At 32.5% G+C, this 22847-nt stretch overlaps 1 protein-coding gene across 2 annotated transcripts in view; it reads left to right on the top strand.

Annotated features, from left to right (window-relative positions):
* Positions 1-22847, top strand: part of LOC100368963 (receptor-type tyrosine-protein phosphatase-like N) — a 209548-nt gene that overhangs the window by 4900 nt on the left and 181801 nt on the right. For both annotated transcript variants that reach the window (XM_085501370.1, XM_085501371.1), the window contains one exon: positions 642-692. In XM_085501370.1, the coding sequence (XP_085357496.1) occupies positions 642-692 (51 nt within the window). The remainder of the gene's footprint in view (positions 1-641; positions 693-22847) is intronic.

Genomic DNA, 22847 nt, shown 5'->3' with positions numbered 1-22847 from the left:
GAAAGATTGCCTGTATACACTGAAAAATAAGCAACCGACAGCCTGTATAAAAGGGGGTCTGTGATTGGCTGTTACTTACGCGAGATTTGAACGGGACTTACATAGGCGTCGGATCAGATGTAGGTAGGGCGGAATTAAAAAAAATCACAAAATCAAAATCAAAGTAAAATAATAAAATAAAAGGGCATTAATAACAAATATAATAAAAAATAAAATTAAAATAAGTTTATAGCCAAAATAATTAAAGCCCGTACACTACATCAGATTTTAATCAGATTGACATTTCCTCCAATATTTTTTGAGAAAATGTTTTGATATATTATTGTATTGTTTCAGAACATTGCATCATTAGTTTGTATCCATCCATTCATCCATCCATCCATCCATCTATCCATTCGTTATTTAATCTAGATTCTAAGTGTGGAATGTTGTGATAGTTACGTTAGGCTATGTTATATTCTTAATGACATTCACTGATATGCACTAAGTCGCTAAAACTTCTTGTGTCTAAAGATCATATAGAAATTTTCTCTACTACAAACTGTTTTATTATCTGAGTCATGAATTTTGTAGAAAAGGCTCACACAAAATATGTTTTTACAGTGCAGTCATTTGTAACCATTGTTCTGTACATTTTATAGGTTGTCGGTTTTCTGATTCACTATGTGATAAAGGTGAAGTTTGTGGTGAAGGTAAGTTATATTTATATCTAGTTTAAATTATATTTAAATTTTAAGTGAACTACATGTTTTTCTTGATGATTGACATTGAAATAAGACTCACATATTTCTTATCTTTTTAAAAACATAACTGGTGAACAGTTTAAATGAAGGCAACCCAATCCTTGGAATTGCACGGAAGAATCATGGGATACTATTGTTCTTGTTGTTTAAAGAACAAATCAGCCTATTGTGTTCCTTTTTCCTGTTAGAAATTTGACTCGGCAACAAACCTACGCTTTAAAAAATTTTCTTGTAATCATTAATAATTATAGTGTGAAAAGAATATCGTAAAATACTTTATTTTCGCTATTTTCGCTGAAGGGATGCTTCAGTGAAAATAAAATCCAGCGAATATACTTTTTTTTTCTTATATAACACATTCAACTCCTCAAAAATCAGTGAAAATAAATTCCGAACAAAAAACACAAAAAGCCTTTTCAGCGAAAATTAATTCCAGCTAAAATAAAGTATTCTACAGTATTGTGCTAGTATATACATGTACCAGTAGGTGCAATGGACCGATGTGTCTTGTTTAACGATACATTTGAAGCATTTGGAATCTACAATCTACAATTATAACGCAGAACCACATAGCATATCTGTCTTCTCGGCTACCATATTTGCTCTTTTAGAAGCGCATCTTCAATGGAAGCGGATGTAAACTTGTATACTTGGTTATTAAAATGTGACCAATTTTGATCATAGACACCCCTCTGTCATTCATGTGAGCTTTTAATAGAGCAGATACGCTACTCTGTGAACGTGATCATTTGCAGGAAAATGTGACGTAAAATGATATTGATTGCTCGAGTCTAGCTGTAAAGTGCTCCTTATTGAAGCCAACACTATTGATGTAATAGGAATTCAGTCCAGAATTAAATAACACATCAGTTTTTTTAAAAAAGAATTAATCCTACAAAACAAAATCTGAAAATATTTGGTTTTCTATTGTATATATAAATTGTTAAATTTATAAACCATAAATAAAAATTAGGATATTGTTAATTTTCAAAACTCAAATTTGTTGCATGTCTCTGTACAGGACTAATTTGTTGAATTAATTTGCATATCAGGTAATTCTTATAACCAAAAACTAATTCCACAATAATTGGATATGCAGGGATTGAATTTTGCCACTCACGTTGCTGTCTTGAAGAAGTATTAAGTAAATGTATAAGGTTTCTAGGGATGGAGGATATAGTTGCCATGGATACTTGATGATGAAGACGAGCATTCATGCTTATTTGTCTATGATACTGTACTGCTGCTAGGCTGCTTTTTTTTGTAACTGATTGTAAAGGGATCCTGAGATGATAGAATATGTAACAAGTTTTATTATTTGCAGTAAAAGCGAACTACCATAAATTTTAGATGAGGATGGAGAAACCTTTTTTTTCTCCATGGATTTATTTCTAAGCGCAATTTTTCCTGGAAATTACAAGCCGTTTCTTTCAAATCCTCTAGGCTTCAAACTTTTTTGAAAAAAAAAATGATGTTAGATTAATAATGAGTCGTGGGACGAGAGGACGGTAGAGAATTTATGTAAATCGGGTTTGATGATTGGCTGACATTGACAAATTAAGTGTAGCGAATCAAGTATGGGGGTTCTTTACACACATACATGTAAAGTGCCAATGATGGAGTATGGGCCAATCAACAATTGGCTTTCACAGGTGGTTAGCTTTTCCTGCAAGCAAATACGTGTATGAGCCAATCAACAATTGGCTTTCATAGGTGGTTAGCTTTTCCTGCAAGCAAATACATGTACATTGTATGAGCCAATCAGCAATTGGCTTTCAAAGGTGGTTACCTTTTCCTGCAAGCAAATACATGTATGAGCCAATCAACAATTGGCTTTCAAAGGTGGTTACCTTTTCCTGTAAGCAAATACATGTATGAGCCAATCAACAATTGGCTGTCAAAGGTGGTTACCTTTTCCTGCAAGCAAATACATGTATGAGCCAATCAACAATTGGCTTTCACAGGTGGTTACCTTTTCCTGCAAGCAAATACATGTATGAGCCAATCAACAATTGGCTTTCACAGGTGGTTACCTTTTCCTGCTAGCAAATACATGTATGAGCCAATCAACAATTGGCTTCCAAAGGTGGTTATTTCCTGCAAGCAAATACATGTATGAGCCAATCAACAATTGGCTTTCAAAGGTGGTTATTTCCTGCAAGCAAATACATGTATGAGCCAATCAACAATTGGCTTTCAAAGGTGGTTACCCTTCCTGCAAGCAAATACATGTATGAGCCAATCAACAATTGGCTTTCAAAGGTGGTTACCCTCCCTGCAAGCAAATACATGCATGAGCCAATCAACAATTGGCTTTCAAAGGTGGTTACCCTTCCTGTAAGCAAATACATGTATGAGCCAATCAACAATTGGCTTTCAAAGGTGGTTACATGTAGCTTTTATGCTTATCAATTACTAAAAAGCTTTAAAGTCATGAGGGATGAAAGAAAATAAAGATATTTGTACCCAGTCAGAAAACAGAAATGACCAAATGGACTCAAATAACACCTCACTTTTGTTCAAGTATCTGAGACTGACATCGCTGTTTTTGAGTTGTCTCTAACCCATGATTTAGACTATCCTGTCAATGTCAATATTATTTGTGCTTCACTTTCCCATCGTCATTTTTATGGTTCCAAAAAATGTGTAATGGAAAACTTTCAAACTAACACTCAAATACATCCTTGGTTAAGAATCTGCAAAAAAAATTACAGAGCTATCCCAAGGATGTTATAGAGTAAGGGTCCCTAACTCTCCGACTTTGAATAAACAATAAAGCCCATCTAGCTTATCAATGATTACAATATTGAGATGATTACCATATTGTATTGTTATGTAAATTAGCCAGTGCTCTATGTTTTTTTTTTCCTGGTCAATGCCTACTCGTGTGGGTACATATCTAAATGGTAGTAAAATGTGCTTAATGTCACATGTTCACATAGGTTTTATAGATGATTTAATGAAGTGTTTCTAAAGAAATTGTGTGTGGGAGAGAGGGAGTTGTAACAGCTGGCTGTAGAGTTGGGAGCAAGACAAATGTTGCTGTAAAAAAGCTGTTAAGATTGTGCATAACCGGTTATCCCACGTTTCATATCGGCATTTTAGGATTTGTTAAATTAATTAAGTTAATTTGAGAGTCTACTCACCTTATCTGTTATTTTATGAAATTTCTTTACATTCAATTAAATCTAAAATATACTACATTGTATACCCTATTTGATTTATTTGCAGTTACGTATTACTTACGTTTTTATACTTGGAATATTTAATGCACGTTCTCACTGTCCTTGTCAACTTTTTACATTTTTAGTCCCAGGAATTATGGATTGTCCTCTCTGCATGTATGTGTCTGTTCGTGCATTCGGACCTATATCTTAGACATACTAGGACGGATTACATTCAAACTTCACACATACATCATACATACTATTATACATGATATGCACATCAATTTGTTTCACAATCTGATTCAAGATGGCCGAATGACTGTCATTTTTGTGTTGAAAAATGATCTAAATCAAGCATTTCTGGCATTCTGGAACCGGATCTTGGCTGTTTACAGATGGATTTTGTTTTGAACTTGGTACATGCATTATACTTGATGGGAACTTGATGCACGACATTTCGTTTTTCACATCAGATTCAAAATGGCTGACGAGTGGCCATTTTGTTTTAATTAATGCTGTTCCAGAGCAATTTCTCTCAATATGGGCAAGTACTAATTTGACGATCAGATACAAGATGACTGAATGTCAATCATTTTAATATTAAAAAATCATCATAATCAAGCATCGGCTTCTGGATCCATATCTCTGACATGTTCATTTTCAAACTTTATTACTATAAACAAAACTATATATCTTAAATTTGGTAACTAATAGGGACTGTGTCATGCATGGCTTGTCAACTTCTTTTTGAAAAAGTATTTTTGTCATTGTGGGTAAAAAACGATATTTTTTACTTCTTCTTAATAACCTGTCTGATTGCTTCGATATTTTATATGTAGGCACCTTGGGTGGACTTTTGTTCATTTTGTGACGATAAGTTTAATTTTTTAACTTTAGTGAATATTTTTGCCTTTTTTGGTGCTTTTTTCATCTGTCTAAATATACAGCAGAACTAAATCAGCTATATCAGCCAACAAGCTTGTTTAATGATATAATAACAAAAGCAATTTTTGTTCTATATGTGTTTCCATTTGCTATGTGCTGCAAATAGAACCAATATATTACTCAAAATTGCACTCTGAATTGAATAGTTTGTCTCATTTATGGATACATTATCTTTCTTGAGGTTGGACCACATATTATGGTCAGCTTGATATATGACCAACTTGTGGTCTCTATAGCAACAGCATTTGCATCTATGAATTGTAATATCATCGTTTCAAAACTAGCTTGTTGCTAGGATTTTTGCAGTTTACAGATTTACCCAGGAGCCATATTGATTGCGTTGCTTACATTTCTCTTATCAAGACGCACTGAAGATTAAAACACCATAGCGAAGATTAATTCCAAGCGAAAATAAAGTATTCTGCAGTATGATGCTTCGAAATAATCTTCAAATATGGCGCTTTATAATAATCTTCAAATATGACGCTTTACAATAATCTTCAAATTCGACACTTCATAATCATTTTTAAACATAATTCTCTAAAACCTTCAAATACAACGCTTAAAAATAATCTTCAAATTCATGTACAGTATCTATCTTGGATGGTGGTGTTATCTTTCTTGATATCTACATGTATGATAATAATTCTCATACATGTATACTGTAAAATGATTAATTATTCACTGGGTTTTAAAATGCGCTAAATTAAAACCCAGTGAATATGTAAAATTTAACACAGAACACATTATCTAAAAAAATAAAACCGTGAATTTAAAACCCACTGAATATGCCTGAAATCAGTGAAATTTAAACCCAGTGAAAATTAGTCATTTTACAGTAGTTATTTCTGTCTTTGCTTTCTAATGATTCTATCACTGTACTTCACAGCATTTACCATGGTATTAATCTGTGTTTAGCAAGATCATTTGACTTCATTAAACAGTATTATAAGGGGCCACATTTGGTGTACAACATGTAATCAAATTTTGTTCAGACAAGCCAACAATATCACGTTATACTTTGCCTGCGATGCATAAACAAAATAACATAGTGACTTGCAGCTGATTATAAATAAAGAAGAAAGAGAATTAATAGAGAGTTGTGAGCTGCCCAGTTTAATGTTATGAATTGCAATTGGTTTCATGTGAAATATGAAAATTTATTATATAACACATCAAGAAAAGTGAATTATTTGAGACTGCATGACCTCATTTATGACTGGATTGTCCAGGTCTCGGGATGATGAGATTGTCTTTAGTACTTAGAGTGCATATCCATGGCAATAAATAAACCAATAAAGGCATTAATGACATAACACTAATTTGTTTGCAATGAAAGAAATGACGATGCGTTAGCTTGTGTCATATAAATTATTTCCAAATTATTTCACGAAATCACAATGGAATTAACACCTTTCCTAATTGCAATTTCTTTTCAATGATTGTTTATTTCTGTATTTGATTGATGTACAGTCCCAGGAATGTTTTTACTGAAATCACTCATGAATACATAATGACTAGAATGTATATTTTTTAAATGACTTTTTTGCTGGCATATTAATTCTGGCAACTGATCTTCATAACAATGTTGGCAAATTTGCAACTCAAGATTCGGGCACCTGATAAAGGAGGTAGCTTAAGGCAACATTTATTTAGTGTCTGTGTGGATACTATCACACATTGTGTGCCGATTTTGCTGTTTGTTCTGAATGTGGGTGTAATAGTGAGTCATTTACTGAATGCTGAAGGGTGTGTGTGAGAAGTGGAGAAGCTCAGATGCACCTTTCACAAAATAAATCAACCTAATTTTTATTCATATTTCTTTTCAAAACATTCAATCAATTACTGATAGCCAATAGGAAACTCTCTATTTGGTTCAAAATTAACAAAGTAGTTATAAAAAATAATTGCAAAATGTTACACCATCATGTAAGGCTGAAAGACAATTAAAAAAAATAACAATTATTAAAATTTTTTGTTATGTTATTTTGTAATAATTAGATGTGATTACACAAAAAAATGAAAAATTATTATTTATATTTATTAATCTGACTTTTTTGTAATTTTAAAATAATGTTAACATAATTTTTTTGGGAAACAATGCCTGTTAAGATGACAAGAAATTACATAATTCATTTTTAGTGAAATACCTCAAAATTAAATGCGTTACATATGTATAAGTATATTTAAGTGGGGATAGCAAAAATGATTAAAAATTAGGTAGTTGTCACCTGCAACTGTGAGCCTTTGCAATTTAGCGTTGTTATCGTTGCTTAAGACTTGATTCCCGCACATGTACAGATGACGACCCATCTGCTTCAAAATGAGACAGATTAGAAAAAAACATTTGACATTTGAGTAAATATGTGACAATGCCTATGGCATTTTTGGTTTTCACTCGATAAGGGCTACACTGATAACAATATGTATGCGAGTAGAATTATATTTCAATAATCTACTATTATTCTGTTCCTTAATTATTACTGGTTTTTATTTTCTGATATTACAATAAAATTAAACAACTTTTGAATTGCAAATTATGGTTCAATTGAATTTTATAATTAGTACATTTGGTAACCATCTTTAATTTCCGGAGTGCAAATCAGATAATGTATGAATCGGGTCAAATGAACTCGAAAATTAGCATGAAATAATATCAGACATCCATGACAGATTAAAAGAGAGATCAATTCAAACACATTAATCTTCTGTGGGAATTGCACATTAAATTTAGTGCCTATGGCCGCATTTGCAATTCAAATACCCAAGGCTTATCCCTGTAAATATACATTTGGAGTTAGCTTCATAAGCATAATTTATGACAGAATATATTAAAATAGGAATGGATTTTATAATTCTCATTATATCTCATTGTATTCACAACAACTATTATCGTTCCATTAATTGGACTATTGAATAATAATTATTTTTGAAGCGGCCTGAATTGTTAAAAAAAATTTAAATTATATTTTTGGGTCGGATAATTTAATAGTAGATTTTAGTCAGTAGTGACAAGAACTAAATATGTCAAACAGGAAAAGTGTGAAACCTGAAAAAAAAAATGACAGAAGACTCAGGTGTAAATTTTTTTTTCTGTCTATCAGAAGAAACATTAAGATGGATTGATAACATCTGAATGTAATCATTTCCAGCTACATGTAGGTGGTTGAATTGCTAGAGGAAAATAACAATTTATTGTTTTAAGAGAAATTTTGTACCGGTAGTTCAACTAATAGAAAATTATGGTAAATGTACCTCGAATGTGAATTTGTCTTGAATACTAATGTATGCAATATACGTGTTTAAAGGTTCCTCACCTCAGTATTTGTATTTCATTCTTTTTCATGACAAACATTATAGAAAATAAAAAAACAATTCTAGCTTTTACTTAGTACAGTTTTTGATTTGACAGTTACTTTTTAAAAAAAAAGTAATTTAAACAGCTGATCTTATATAGTTAACAAAAACGAGAAAAGTGATTGCTTATCACTTTCTGCATGAAGAGAGTCGTTTGATTTTACCTGAACCACAAAATGCCTGGTGACTTCATTCTCATGATACAATGAAAGTACTGTACCGGTAAAATTATTTATTTTCACTGACATTTAATTTCACTATTTTGATGTTTTGAGTGTATTCACTGTGTTTTAATTTCACGAATTTATCAAGGAAATAGTCAGTTATAATATAATAGCAAATTTAAACCCCATGAATAATTAATACATTCACAGTAGTTGCATTCATGCTAGAAATGAAGACATGTGCTGAGCACCAGGACTGAGTGACCATGTGTTTATGAACTGTTGGGCCTGAAAACAAAAATGATCCAACTGTCAAGACGAGTGCGCGTGTGTGGTACCAACATTGTGACGACTTCAATTTAAATTTACATCGACTTGTGGCGACGGACCTATATTGTGACGTCCCTCACTATTTTTAGCTTCGCTGTTGAGCAGAGCTTATCACATGAGTGACCGTCCGTTGTCCATGTCAACTTTTTACTTTTTTGACTTCTTCTTGAAAACTACATGTACAATTCTTATTGTTTTGATACTTGGTGTATATGTACCTTGGGCAGACCTCTCTTAGATTTTTTCATTTCATGATGATACCTTTAATTCTCTAATTGACTCCCATGTGTGAAGCACAAAATGGGAGTCTTTGCAGTTAGTGTGTCTGTACATGTATGTGTGTGTGTATGTGTGTGTATGTGTGTCCGACTCTTCCACTGCTATCTCAAGAACCATACATCGGTTTTTGATGAAACTTGGTGCATAGATGCTCTGGGCCAATGCGCAGATTTGATTAGGTTTTGGTAAAAATCCATGCTTATTAATTACCTAATTTGCATGATAATTAGCTAATTTTTAGCTGTTCTATGACTGTTCCACTGATATCTAAAGAACCACTCATTGGACTTTGATGAAACTTGGTACATAGATGCTCTGAACATATGCGCAGATTTGATTAGTTTTTGGTAAAAATCCGTGCATATTAATTACCTAATTTGCATGATAATTAGCTATTTTTTAGTGGTTCCATGACTGTTCCACTGATATCTAAACAACCACTCATTGGATTTTGATGAAACTTGATACATAGATGCTCTGAACTAATGCTAGGTTTTGATTAGTTTTTGGTAATAATCCGTGGATACTAATTACCTAATTTGCATAATGGTTAGTCAATTTTCGGTTTTTCCACTGATATCTCAAGTACTAATCATCACATTTCAATGAAACTTGGTACATAGATGTCATATGACACTGCACAGACCTGATAGTTTTTATGGTAATATCAGTACATATAATTACCTAATTTGTATAATTAATTAATTTTCAGCTTTTGATATAAGTAGTGAGCATTACATTTCAATGAAACTTGGTACTTACATACTCAAGGACTATGCAGAGATTGATTGTTTCGGATAAATATTTGTGCATATTAATCACCAAATTTGCATAATTAGTTAATTTTCAGCTTTTCCACGGGTATCTCAAGTACTAATCATCGCATTTCAATGAAACTTGGTACATAGATCCTTTAGGACTATGCAGAGACCTGATTAGTTTCAGGGTAAATAATTGTGCATATTAATTAACTAATTTGCATAATTAATTTTCAGCTTTTCTACTGATATCTAAAGTACTAATCATCACATTTCAATGAATCTAAAATTATGCAGAGACCCAATTAGTTTGTGGTAAATATTTGTGCATATTAATCACCTAATTTGCATAATTAACCAATTTCCAACTTTCACACTGATATCTCGGGTACTAATCATCACATATCAATGGATGTTTATACATGGATGCTGTAGGACAATAGACAGACCTGGATAATTGTGGGTTAAAATCTGTACATATTAATTACCCAATTTGCATAATTAAACCAATTTTAAGCTTTCACACTGATATCTAAAGTACTAATTTCCATTTTAATGAAACTTAGTACAAAGATGCTCTAGGACAATGTACAAACCTAATTAGTTTGGGGTAAAACTCTGTTCGTATTATTTCCCTAATTAGCATAAAAATTCATAATTTTTTGGTTCTAATCACATTTCAATTAAACTTGGTACATAGAGTTTTTGTTACATTGCGCAGACCTCATTAGTTTTACAATCAAATCTGTTCATGTTAATTTTCTGATTTGCATAATTAGTTTTCAGCTAAGTAATTTCAAATTATATTTAATGTGTCTCCAATACTCTCAGCACATGGGAGTTCTTTCTAAGCTTTCTTTGATTTTGATGAATATTTTTACATTTTTGGTAAAAAGTGATATTTTAAACTTGTTGTTGACAACCACAAGTCTGATTGCTTTGATACTATACACATAGGTACTACAGGTAGACCACTCTCAGATTTGTTCATTTTGTGATATCTTTTATTGAAAAGTGCATTGCTAACAGCGGAGCTATCTCAGCTGAGAGGCTGCTTATCATAATTTATATTACCGGTAATGTTTAATTGAATTTAAGTCAACTATGCATAGCTTAGAGTTAGTAAGGCGCAAGGTATGGTACAATTTATATTGTACCATACCTACCCTGAACCTAAGCTTCGCGAACATTTCTATGTTATGTCACAGAATATTCAACCTCTATTTAATTAAACTTGAATTAAAACGCAATTCTATGTTGTATTGCATTCAATTGAGTTCAATTAAACTCTGATTAAAACACAACTCTATATAGGAACTCCTTTTAACCGAGTTCATATCACAACTATATTAAAATTTAATTCAACGTGTGTCGTCACAATGATGGTACGACATGAAGGTGTGTGTGTGTGTGTGTGTGTGTGTGTGTGTGTGTGTGTTAATACAAGCCTGTGGTAGAAGTTGTACGCAAGCTCAGCTACAGTACATGTATGTGTATGTCTAGAAAAAATATTGTCAGATGCAGAAGAAAGGCCACTTCTGAATCTGGAAAAAAGATTACTTTCTGTGCTATGGTATGTACATGTACAATGTAGATAGTCTAACATTGTATTTTTTTCATGAAGGACAAATTTGAACAGATTGAAGACTATACCCATGAAGCGAATTTGTTTTTCCACTGCACTGCCTGATTGAAATATAGTACCAGAGATGTCTCTGAACTTGCATTTATGTTTATCTCAACTCTTCAATTCTGGTTAGATCAACGAGTTGGTTCAGAAGAACATGAAAACAACTGCAGTAACCTCTCTACACAATTATTACTATTTGGCACGTTTCAATTTCTCTTAATTAACACAACTTTTGTGTATAGTATTGTCTATGGCATGCTAAAAACTAATTGCGAATTAAATTAGCGCACATGTTAAAATTTATGATCATGGAGGTCCTAGTATGGACATCGTATTACTGTTCCCAGATGCAGTGTATTTAATACTTCACGAGTTCTTGTTGCCAAGCAACACATGTATTTTGTATTGCATTGATTTCTGTAAGTCTTGAATATAATAAAGCAATTTTGGAAAGGCAATCAAAAAGAGTTATTAAAGTTACATCCAATGACCGATATTCTGGTGGGACTAGCTCTCTCAATACATGTACATGTATTTGCTTTTAAGAGGTTGAATTTTTATGTGTGAATAGTTTTAAATGCCAAGTAGTCAGTCTTTTGAGTAATACATGGATGTAATAACAAAGGATGAACCACTGACCAATTTTCTTTGATCTATCCTTTTTGCCGCTGATTATTTTGAATTAAAAAATAAACATTGATGTTTACTTCTACTGTAATTACGCTTAAGATCGTAATCACGTAGTAATACCCGAGTCTGTTTACACAGTGTGTTCGGCAGTTCTCAAAGTCGTTCAGCACATACGGGTCATCATGTGGTCATGTGGTTTTCTCATTGTACATCTCAAATAAGAGACAAATATTAATTAATTACCATGCTTCTTGTTTGAAATTTTAATCTCAAATTTTGACCTTTAACCTTTGCCCTGTTTGACAGTCTCTTCATAAGGTTTTCCTCTAAGCTTAGTCTTTTCCACGAAACGAAATGAAACAAAATAAAACCAAACGAAACGAAACCCTAACCCTATAACCCTAACCTTAGATTTTGAACGACCTCAAACATCGTCACGTCCGTATTTCACAGTGTGAAATTTTCTCAGATATTATTGGGCCAATGAAAAAAAAAATGCGAGTTAGGGTTAGGGTTTGGGTTTCGTTTCGTTTCGTGGAAAAGACTAAGCCTTTCCTCTATGGAATTCTCGCAAGGATATGGAAATTTAAAAATTGCATATGTCTCAGACATTATAGATCTTATTCTAATATCTGCTGTCTCTGTTTGCTCAGTGTCTTTCCAGTGTTTTAACAGTTGAAGGGGCATATTCTGTCTTCTAATGACTTCTTGACACAACTTGATTTTCCACATCAGTTCCGTTTCTGCTTAAGGCAGGCGTGTTCGTAATTCTAAATAATTCATTTTGAAGGATTTATTCCATGAAATTAAATTGTCATGCAGAGCATGTTCACGCTCAAATTAAGAATTGTGGGCAAATGCCCTGTTAAACTGCATGGTTATAGGTACCGGGAGTCAGTTTTCTATATAAACTAAACTGCCGTGTTGACGATGGCTGTTGCTCACTTACACAACACTGGCGTCGTCTTTTCAGAGATTCCTCTTTTTTTTATCATCAGACTTCTTGTGCAAGTTTTTCAGCACTTTTTTCTTATATTCTTCAATATTTTGGAGCCAACAGACAAAAATATGAGTCAATTTTCAGTTTTTACTCAAAAAATTTGGCAATTATTGTCCCAATCTTCTGAAGGAAATTGCAGACTATAAACGTAACTATTTTGTAATGAAAAGAGAGAACTGCTGGTGAAAAGGTTGTGTCAAATCTCGTGCTGATGTACATGTATAACAACTCTCCACGCAAGATGGCGCTTCTTCAAATCACCTGTGCCTCAGCTTGATTATGCATTTATCAAATCAAGGGACATTGGTAGGGTCAAACCCGAACTATATTTAAATTCACTGCCCCAGATGACTGAAATTCATGTAATATAATTTAACTATATAAAAGGAAACTTAGTGATGAGATCATAGTTTTAAATTTCCACTCAAGACACACATCAATTTGTTGTATATTGCTCCAAATGATATGTCACTTTCAAGATATATATTTTGTTCCAGATCGAGATATAATTCTAATTTATAATATTTAAAAGTGATGCTATAAAGTGAGTAACCATAAAAAAAACACCTGGATTTGAGCTTTCTTCAAAATATTTTAAAACTATCTCTGATTGGCCACCCATTAGCCAAAACTATCTCTGATTGGCCAGCCAATAGCCAAAACTATCTCTGATTGGCCATCCAATAGCCAAAACTATCTCTGATTGGCCATCCAATAGCCAAAACTATCTCTGATTGGCCACCCAATAGCCAAAACTATCTCTGATTGGCCATCCAATAGCCAAAACTATCTCTGATTGGCCACCCAATAGCCAAAACTATCTCTGATTGGCTACCCCATAGCCAAAACTATCTCTGATTTGCTACCCCATAGCCAAAACTATCTCTGATTGGCCACCCCATAGCCAACCAGCAAATGCCTTGCTTTTCAGTTTGATGACCAATTAAATCGGAGCTTTTTTGTAGACTTCACTGATAATTCTGTCCATACATCATCATTGCAAATTATTGTGCTTGTGAGATATTGATTGCTTTTATTGATGATGAATTGGATATTATTTTACGCAGGTCTTGACAGCAAATTGTTACTGTGAACAGATGGTCCCAGATGAGTATTAGTAATTATAGAGAATATCGTGAGCTGTTCTCTGTAATAAACATTGCTGGGAAATCATTATATAATTTATTGCAATCTCACAAAATGAATAATTCAGCGTACCATATTTTCTCTATTATGTAAATGACAGATGTGAGTCTATGGTCAAAATAAGTCCAATGATCAAGCATGCAATTTTTAGCTTATGTGCGTTTTTATAGGAGATGTGCTTCTAATAGAGCTAATATGGTACATATGTATGTATGTACATGTATGTACTGTATAATCTCTTGTTTATTTAAAGCGTCAGGGAAGAAAGAAAAGCCTTAATTTGGTTCTAAAATAGACATCATGAAATGTTGAAAAAGTCAATCAAAAATGTTCACATGATGACAAAGGAATACTCAGTATATTTAATGTAATATGCATTTATTTTTAAAAAAATTTTGGTAATGAATGTATAGTCTAAAAGAAGTATCAAATAAAACAAACCGAATGCATTGCTTATTAGCAAATGATCACGGTACGGTTGCACAATCCGACTTATTTGTTTTAAAATTGTTGATTATTACTCAGTAGTGATTACTCGTATATGGAATTACAGAAAATTTGAAAAGTTCTCATCTGTAGCATGTTTATATGTATGATGAGATAATTAGAAATATTATAAAAATTAGGTTATTTATTTTGTGTAATACTTTCAGTGGTCTCCAGGTGTTGATATCAGAAAATAATCAGTTATTTATATTGCAAGATGTGCATGGAGTACATATTGGTTTGATATATTCATTTTTTTCAATTTATTATCCCCTGACAGTGTAGCAGTGTCCGTCGTACAGAGTAGTATCAGAAGCACAATTGCAGATAGATATTGACACAGTGTTGCACGGTAGATATTGAACACATTGCACACTAGATCTGATCAACATATTTAATGACCACACATGTATATGGTCATGTGACCACATTAAAAATTCATAAATATCATATCCGGGGCACTATTGCAGATACATTCAACCCATTAGCCCTCAAGTGATACAATTTGACAAATGTGGGTTGGTTCGTAGTGGATGTGCAGAAGTTTTTGATGTTCTATCACCCATGTGTTAGCTGATGGAAACTGCCAATGCCATATATTTACAAATAGATTTATAACCTTTTTTTAGTTTCCAGCATGAAGTGGGGGGAGGGGGCTGGTGGTTAAGTGATTACCAGCGTCCATCCATATGTCCATACAAAATCATACATGTATCAGTAGCATTATTGCCAATAATGACGTTCAACCAGTTCTTTATTGAAGACATTGCATACTCGATCAACATATTTAATAACGGGTCATGTGACCTCATTTAAAAGGCATAAATATCAAATTATTACCTGCCATAAATTAGAGTTGTTATTATACATGCTGAATGTGTAGTTTCCCTTGTTTGATTGTTACTTTCAGTGATAATTGTAATTATATATTCAGTAATTAAGTTATTAAATTCATTGAAAACGATGAATTACAAGTTTGTGAGAAGGGTTTAGTTCTTCCTACCGGTAGTAGTTTCCTGGTATATACATGGTAGGAAAAAAAGATTCATTCATCTATATATAAATTATGTTCGAAAGTGGTGTCTTTCTTAATTGAAAAATGTACATCACATTTATGTCGCATTTGAACACAAACACAGCGACTGGTAGTGCATGACAGGAATCGTATTTCTGAATCACTGAACATAACATGATTGTACAAGCTTGAGTATCACAAAATGCCTTTCGCCTACTTTTTCGTCTGCGTTATATCTTATTAAATCATTACTGCATGTGCGAATATGAAAAGACGCAAGGTTGTCACAAGAATGCCGCAAAATATCACTGCATGCATGTCGGTTGATAGGATCACTGCGATGCCTTTGTGTATACTTCGTGATATTCTTGTCATAATATATTTTTTATAATATTAATATTATTATCATTATATGCGAATTTATTTATTTTACCTTAAGTACAACGTAATATGTACATGATCTAAATAAGAGTTACTGAAGTAGTGTATATTGTACATGCCTTCTGAATAGCTGAACATCTTTATTAGTAAAAAAAAATTAATGTTTTTAATATTTTGTCTTTGTTCACATCAGACATACATTCTTGCCAACTTTTGGTCTCAGCATTTCAGGTTTTATGTGTCTTTCTATATTTTCTTTGTTAAATTTGAATCAAATTGTCATCATTTCTGGATTGCTTTAGTTTGTAGCTAAATTGTTGATTTTTGACTTTTTGATTCAGACTTTTTGTGATCATTGGAAACTTCAACACATTGTATCATAACAGTAGCACATTTTTTTTTTACTTGATACCTTTTTTTTCACACATAAATCAAAATACAGATAAAAAAAATACTTATACAAAAAAAATGATAATTGAAATATTTTAATTTTATAGAAATAAATATTCTCCTGTGTAAAAAGCTTAATTTGTGCTGCTGGGAATTCATAAGATTTGTGGCATTCAGAATAACAACATTTTGTGAATCATCGCTGTGAAGCTGTGTCTTTAGGACCCTGGTTAAATTTGTATGAGTTACAAAATTACATGATGACTTTGTGATAATTTGATTCACATGTGTTGTACATGTATACATCCATATTGAACACACCGTGACACAACTGCGATGTATAAAAATTATTTTCGCTATTTGTAAACAACACTAAATTTACAAATCTTTGCAGTATACACGGTTAACACATTCATACCTTACAATGTACATGTTTTGTCAATTTTTTTCTTCATTCTCGCATTGTTTGTTTTCTGTTGAAATAAATCAAATTAAATATGCCATAAATGTATGAAACAATTGAGAAAATGGTGTGGTTGTCATGGTATTATTACTCGCCTTCATAATTGAAAGCTTGCGTTTGTGTGTAAAAGTGCTTTGACACATGTAGGTAAATGTCATTCAATTTATATAAACAATTTGTCTAATTTATCGTGCTTCAATTCACATCTTTTTATTAACTGATTTTCAATAGAAATAATCCTTTTATATGAAACTCTATTGTAAAAACAGTAATTAGTGATTATATACTATAAATCCATCGTTTTTAAAAAGTTTAAATATTTAATGAGTTCTTACGATTGCTTTATTGCATAATTTTGCAGAATTTTAAATTGACATTTCAATGACAGACTGCACTTAACTTTAATATACTTTGTTATACTGAATGTTAATATAATGTTATTACAGCTATATTATATGTCTGATTACTGCACCTTCACACTATAAAACTATAGCATTATATACACCTCTAGAGGAAGACGTTATTTTATTTGTGGGTAGTAGGAATTGCTGCATGTGTATGAGGGTTTTTGTCAACTTTTTTTTCTATTCAAATATAGCCATGTTTTAGTCAGCCTTCATGTTACTGCAAGACAAAAACATTTATGGTAAATTGGTCTGTGTGATCTGAAATTCAGATTAGATAAAACATAATAAACAAGCCATGCATGGCACAGTCCTCGTTAGTTATCAAACTTAGGATATATAATTTTGTTTATAGTAATATAGTTCAAACATAAACGTGTCAGAGATATGAATCCAGATATGATATGCTTGATTATGGTGATTTATTGACACTAAAATGATTGACATTCAGTCAGCTTGTATCTGATTGTCAAAAGAGTACTTGTTCATATTGAGAGATATTGCTGTGGAACAGCATTAATTAAAACAAAATGGCCACTGGTCATCCATTTTGAATACATCTTTATATCTATAACATGATGTATAATGAATATATAAAGTTTAACATAATTGGTCAAATCATGTCAGAGATACGGCTCTAGAACCATATTCATTAAAACAAAATGGCCACCAGTCAGCCATTTTGAATCAGATTTGAAAAATGACGTGTATCAGTGACCCATAATGTCTTATGTATGTACCAAGTTTGAACAAAATCCATCCATAAACAACCAAGATCTGGTTCCAGAATTCCAGAAATGCTTGATTTAGATGTGTTTTCAGCACAAAAATTGCCGTCATTCAGCTATTTTGAATCAGATAGTCAAACAAATCTATTTCTATATCTATGACATGATCTATAACGAATACATACAATTTGAACATAATCAGTCAAAGCATGGCAGAGATATGGTACTAGAACTGCATTCATTAAAACAAAATGGCCGCCAGTCAGCCATTTTAAATCCAATCTGAGAAACAAAATGACGTGCATCAAGGTCCCATAATGTCCAACGTATGCACCAAGTTTGAAAAAAATCCATCCATAAATGCTTGATTTCGATGATTTTTCAGCACAAAAATGGTCGCCATTCAGCCATCTTAAATCAGATCGTGAAACAAATTGATGTGCATATAATCACCTGTAATCATTTTCATTCTCAAACCTAATTAGTGATTATAGATTATAAAATAAGAAATAAACATGACTGTAAAATTTTGGGATAATTCTTGCTATTTATAGATAACCTGTTAGTATAGTCCTTATACATGTTGCCATTGAGACACGCCACGTTCAAAATGGGTCCCATACACAATATACTATATTTGCTCTTATTAGAAGCATACATGTATTTCTAACGTGATGTCTTGACACAGGAACACACGAAACATCAAAGAAACCAGAGAGCTTTCAAGTTTTACTTCTTGTTTATTCTGCCATTTTCAGTTACACCAATGGCGCTACTTTTTAGATATCAATACACTCAGGTGATCAGGTGACACATAACACCATTACAAAATATGTATTTTGACACATGCAATAAAGTAGTCCCTAAAACGTATGTAATGTATCTAGGATTGATGTAATATTACGAAGTTTGAGCATAGACACGCCCCTGTCATTTACATAAAGTGCAAGACCTACTAATAGAGGGACACAGTGACAAAGTGACATACTGTGTAAAATACAATATTTACTCAAAATTTAAATGTGCTTAAATAACAGCTGCATACGGCTATAAGATACTGTAAGTTGTCATCCTTTGAGGAATTGGTACAGTATTGATCTAATTATAATGTTTTTAATGAAGTTTGCTTGTCAAAATATGAACTCAATACTCTAAAAAGCATATATTTCATCCCTATGTGAGGTGAGCCAGTAACTTCTAGTAATGTATATATGCAGTGCAATTACTCGGTATACCTGTATGTAAAGTCAGTGTCAAATTTCTAGCACCAAGATACATGTATCTCTGCTTTTGTAACTACCAGTACATTGAATAAACTATTGTGAATAAAATAAATTACATTGGCAGCCCAAGATTGAACCTAACTTATGGAGGAAAAAAGAGTAGCAAATAGTAGTGCCACAAGTGTAAAAATCAATGTAAAACAGAGCAGCTAATATGCATTATGGAAAGTAGTGGGAACATCAGGGCTGGAAGAAGGGTTGATATGTATTGGTATCCCAACTTGCAATAAGCTTTTTGTTGGCTTCACAATCTTTATATTTTGGCAATCAATGCGGCAAAGACATTTTGGTGATGTACTTTTAGAAGTTAAACAAATACTGATGTTAATTATTATACATTTAATGATGATTCAAATAGAATCAGTACATATACATGTATATGTACCGGGTACATACAGGTCAGGGTTGCGTTATTAACAGTAGTGAAGGTGTCCGCTGTGACTGACTGCTGGGTACGATTGAGTGATTATCCACATTATAATTTAATTTCCTATTCATACTGATTGCTCATTATGCGTAATAATCATATAATACTTATTTATTTTGTCATTCTGGGGAAAAGCAATCTGTTCATGAATACATTAACTTCTGCATATTTAATTATTTAAAGTACTATTTGTATTTTTATAAATTAGATATCTGAATTATTCAGTGGAGCTTACTATTGACCTATGACCGAATATTCCAATGGTTTGATAAGTCACTATACCCATTATTTTTCCCAATTATAAATTTTGTGAATGCAAATTACATGATAACCACTGTGACTCACTGTCTTAATGATCCTAATTGAATGATCTCTGCTATAAAAGTCACTGGAATGCTCTTTTAATGATCCCAATGAAATGCTACAAATTGGACCATTTTTCCTTACTGGTACTATCGAAATAGAGAACCATACAAATATAATATTACATAGACATGGAAAACTTAATTACCTCTCTATCTTAATTCATGCACTCAATCTTATAATAGTTGTTAAACAATACCATAGTTTTTCTAGCCGAAATGTTGATGCAACAATTTGTAAACCTGTCTGTCTTTTTCTGTCATTTCTTTAATTGTGGGTGAAAATGATTAATTTGTGTAAGGTGACAAAGGAATTAACAAAATCATGAATTAGTAGCAAATTAAAGTTGACTTCCTAAATAATTAGCAGGAGTTCCCAAGTGATGTGATTTGCATATTGATGAGGGTAATTTGCATATAGAAGAGGTTTCCTAATGCAATGGAAATCTTTAATTCCCAGGATAAGACAGTAATGATGATTTCTAGCTGTCAGAGTAGATAACAAGAAGTAGGAAAAACAAATAACAAATGTTCCTACATATAGTATTAGTATCAGTTTTATAAATATCAACACAATAAGCTATGGACAATTAGATAATTCGTACATAACTGAAATATTGTTATCAAGATTTAGCTGCCCCTCCTCCAACATAGATGAATAAGCCAGGAATAATTAGGTAATTTGAATACAACAGAAATATTGTCATCAAGATTTAGCCGTCCCTCCTCCAATATAGATGAATAAGCCCTGAATAATTAGGTAATTTGAATACAACAGAAATATTGTCATCAAGGTTTAGCCGTCCCTCATCCAATATAGATGAATAAGCTGTGAATAATTAGGTAATTTGAATACAACAGAAATATTGTCATCAAGATTTAGCTGCCCCTCCTCCAATATAGATGAATAAGTTCTGAATAATTAGGTAATTTGAATACAACAGAAATATTGTCATCAAGATTTAGCCGCCGCTCCTCCAATATAGATGAATAAGCCATGAATAATTAGGTAATTTGAATACAACAGAAATATTGTCATCAAGGTTTAGCTGCCCCTCCTCCAATATAGATGAATAAGCCCTGAATAATTAGGTAATTTGAATACAACAGAAATATTGTCATCAAGATTTAGCCGTCCCTCCTCCAATATAGATGAATAAGCCCTGAATAATTAGGTAATTTGAATACAACAGAAATATTGTCATCAAGATTTAGCTGCTCCTCCTCCAATATAGATGAATAAGCCGTGAATAATTAGGTAATTTGAATACAACAGAAATATTGTCATCAAGGTTTAGCTGTCCCTCCTCCAATATAGATGAATAAGCCATGAATAATTAGGTAATTTGAATACAACAGAAATATTGTCATCAAGGTTTAGCCGTCCCTCATCCAATATAGATGAATAAGCCGTGAATAATTAGGTAATTTGAATACAACAGAAATATTGTCATCAAGATTTAGCTGCCCCTCCTCCAATATAGATGAATAAGCCGTGAATAATTAGGTAATTTGAATACAACAGAAATATTGTCATCAAGGTTTAGCTGCCCCTCCTCCAATATAGATGAATAAGCCATGAATAATTAGGTAATTTGAATACAACAGAAATATTGTCATCAAGGTTTAGCTGCCCCTCCTCCAATATAGATGAATAAGCCCTGAATAATTAGGTAATTTGAATACAACAGAAATATTGTCATCAGGATTTAGCCGTCCCTCCTCCAATATAGATGAATAAGCCCTGAATAATTAGGTAATTTGAATACAACAGAAATATTGTCATCAAGATTTAGCTGCCCCTCCTCCAATATAGATGAATAAGCCGTGAATAATTAGGTAATTTAAATACAACAGAAATATTGTCATCAAGGTTTAGCTGTCCCTCCTCCAATATAGATGAATAAGCCATGAATAATTAGGTAATTTGAATACAACAGAAATATTGTCATCAAGGTTTAGCCGTCCCTCATCCAATATAGATGAATAAGCCGTGAATAATTAGGTAATTTGAATACAACAGAAATATTGTCATCAAGATTTAGCTGCCCCTCCTCCAATATAGATGAATAAGCCGTGAATAATTAGGTAATTTGAATACAACAGAAATATTGTCATCAAGGTTTAGCTGCCCCTCCTCCAATATAGATGAAAAAGCCATGAATAATTAGGTAATTTGAATACAACAGAAATGTTGTCATCAAGATTTAGCAACCCTCTCTTCAAACATAGATGAATAAGCCATGAATAATTAGGTAATTTGAATACAACAGAAATATTGTAATCAAGATTTAGCCGCCCCTCCTCCAACATTGATGAATAAGCCGTGAATAATTAGGTAATTTGAATACAACAGAAATATTGTCATCAAGGTTTAGCCGTCCCTCATCCAATATAGATGAATAAGCCAGGAATAATTAGGTAATTTGAATACAACAGAAATATTGTCATCAAGGTTTAGCCGTCCCTCATCCAATATAGATGAATAAGCCAGAAATAATTAGGTAATTTGAATACAACAGAAATATTGTCATCAAGATTTAGCAACCCTCTCTTCAAACATAGATGAATGAGCCCTGAATAATTAGGTAATTTGAATACAACAGAAATATTGTCATCAAGATTTAGCCGCCCCTCCTCAAATATTCATGAATCCATTGATGTCCTGGGAATAAACATTGAACCCATATCCATTGACGATCATCGTTGCTTATATATGTCACCTGATTTATGATACAATAGCCTCAGACTGCGATGTG

This window comes from Saccoglossus kowalevskii, chromosome 7 (assembly GCF_978046115.1).
Source record: "Saccoglossus kowalevskii chromosome 7, keSacKowa6.1, whole genome shotgun sequence".
In the NCBI taxonomy this organism is placed as follows: domain Eukaryota; kingdom Metazoa; phylum Hemichordata; class Enteropneusta; family Harrimaniidae; genus Saccoglossus; species Saccoglossus kowalevskii.
This window is presented reverse-complemented; position numbering and strand designations above follow the sequence as displayed.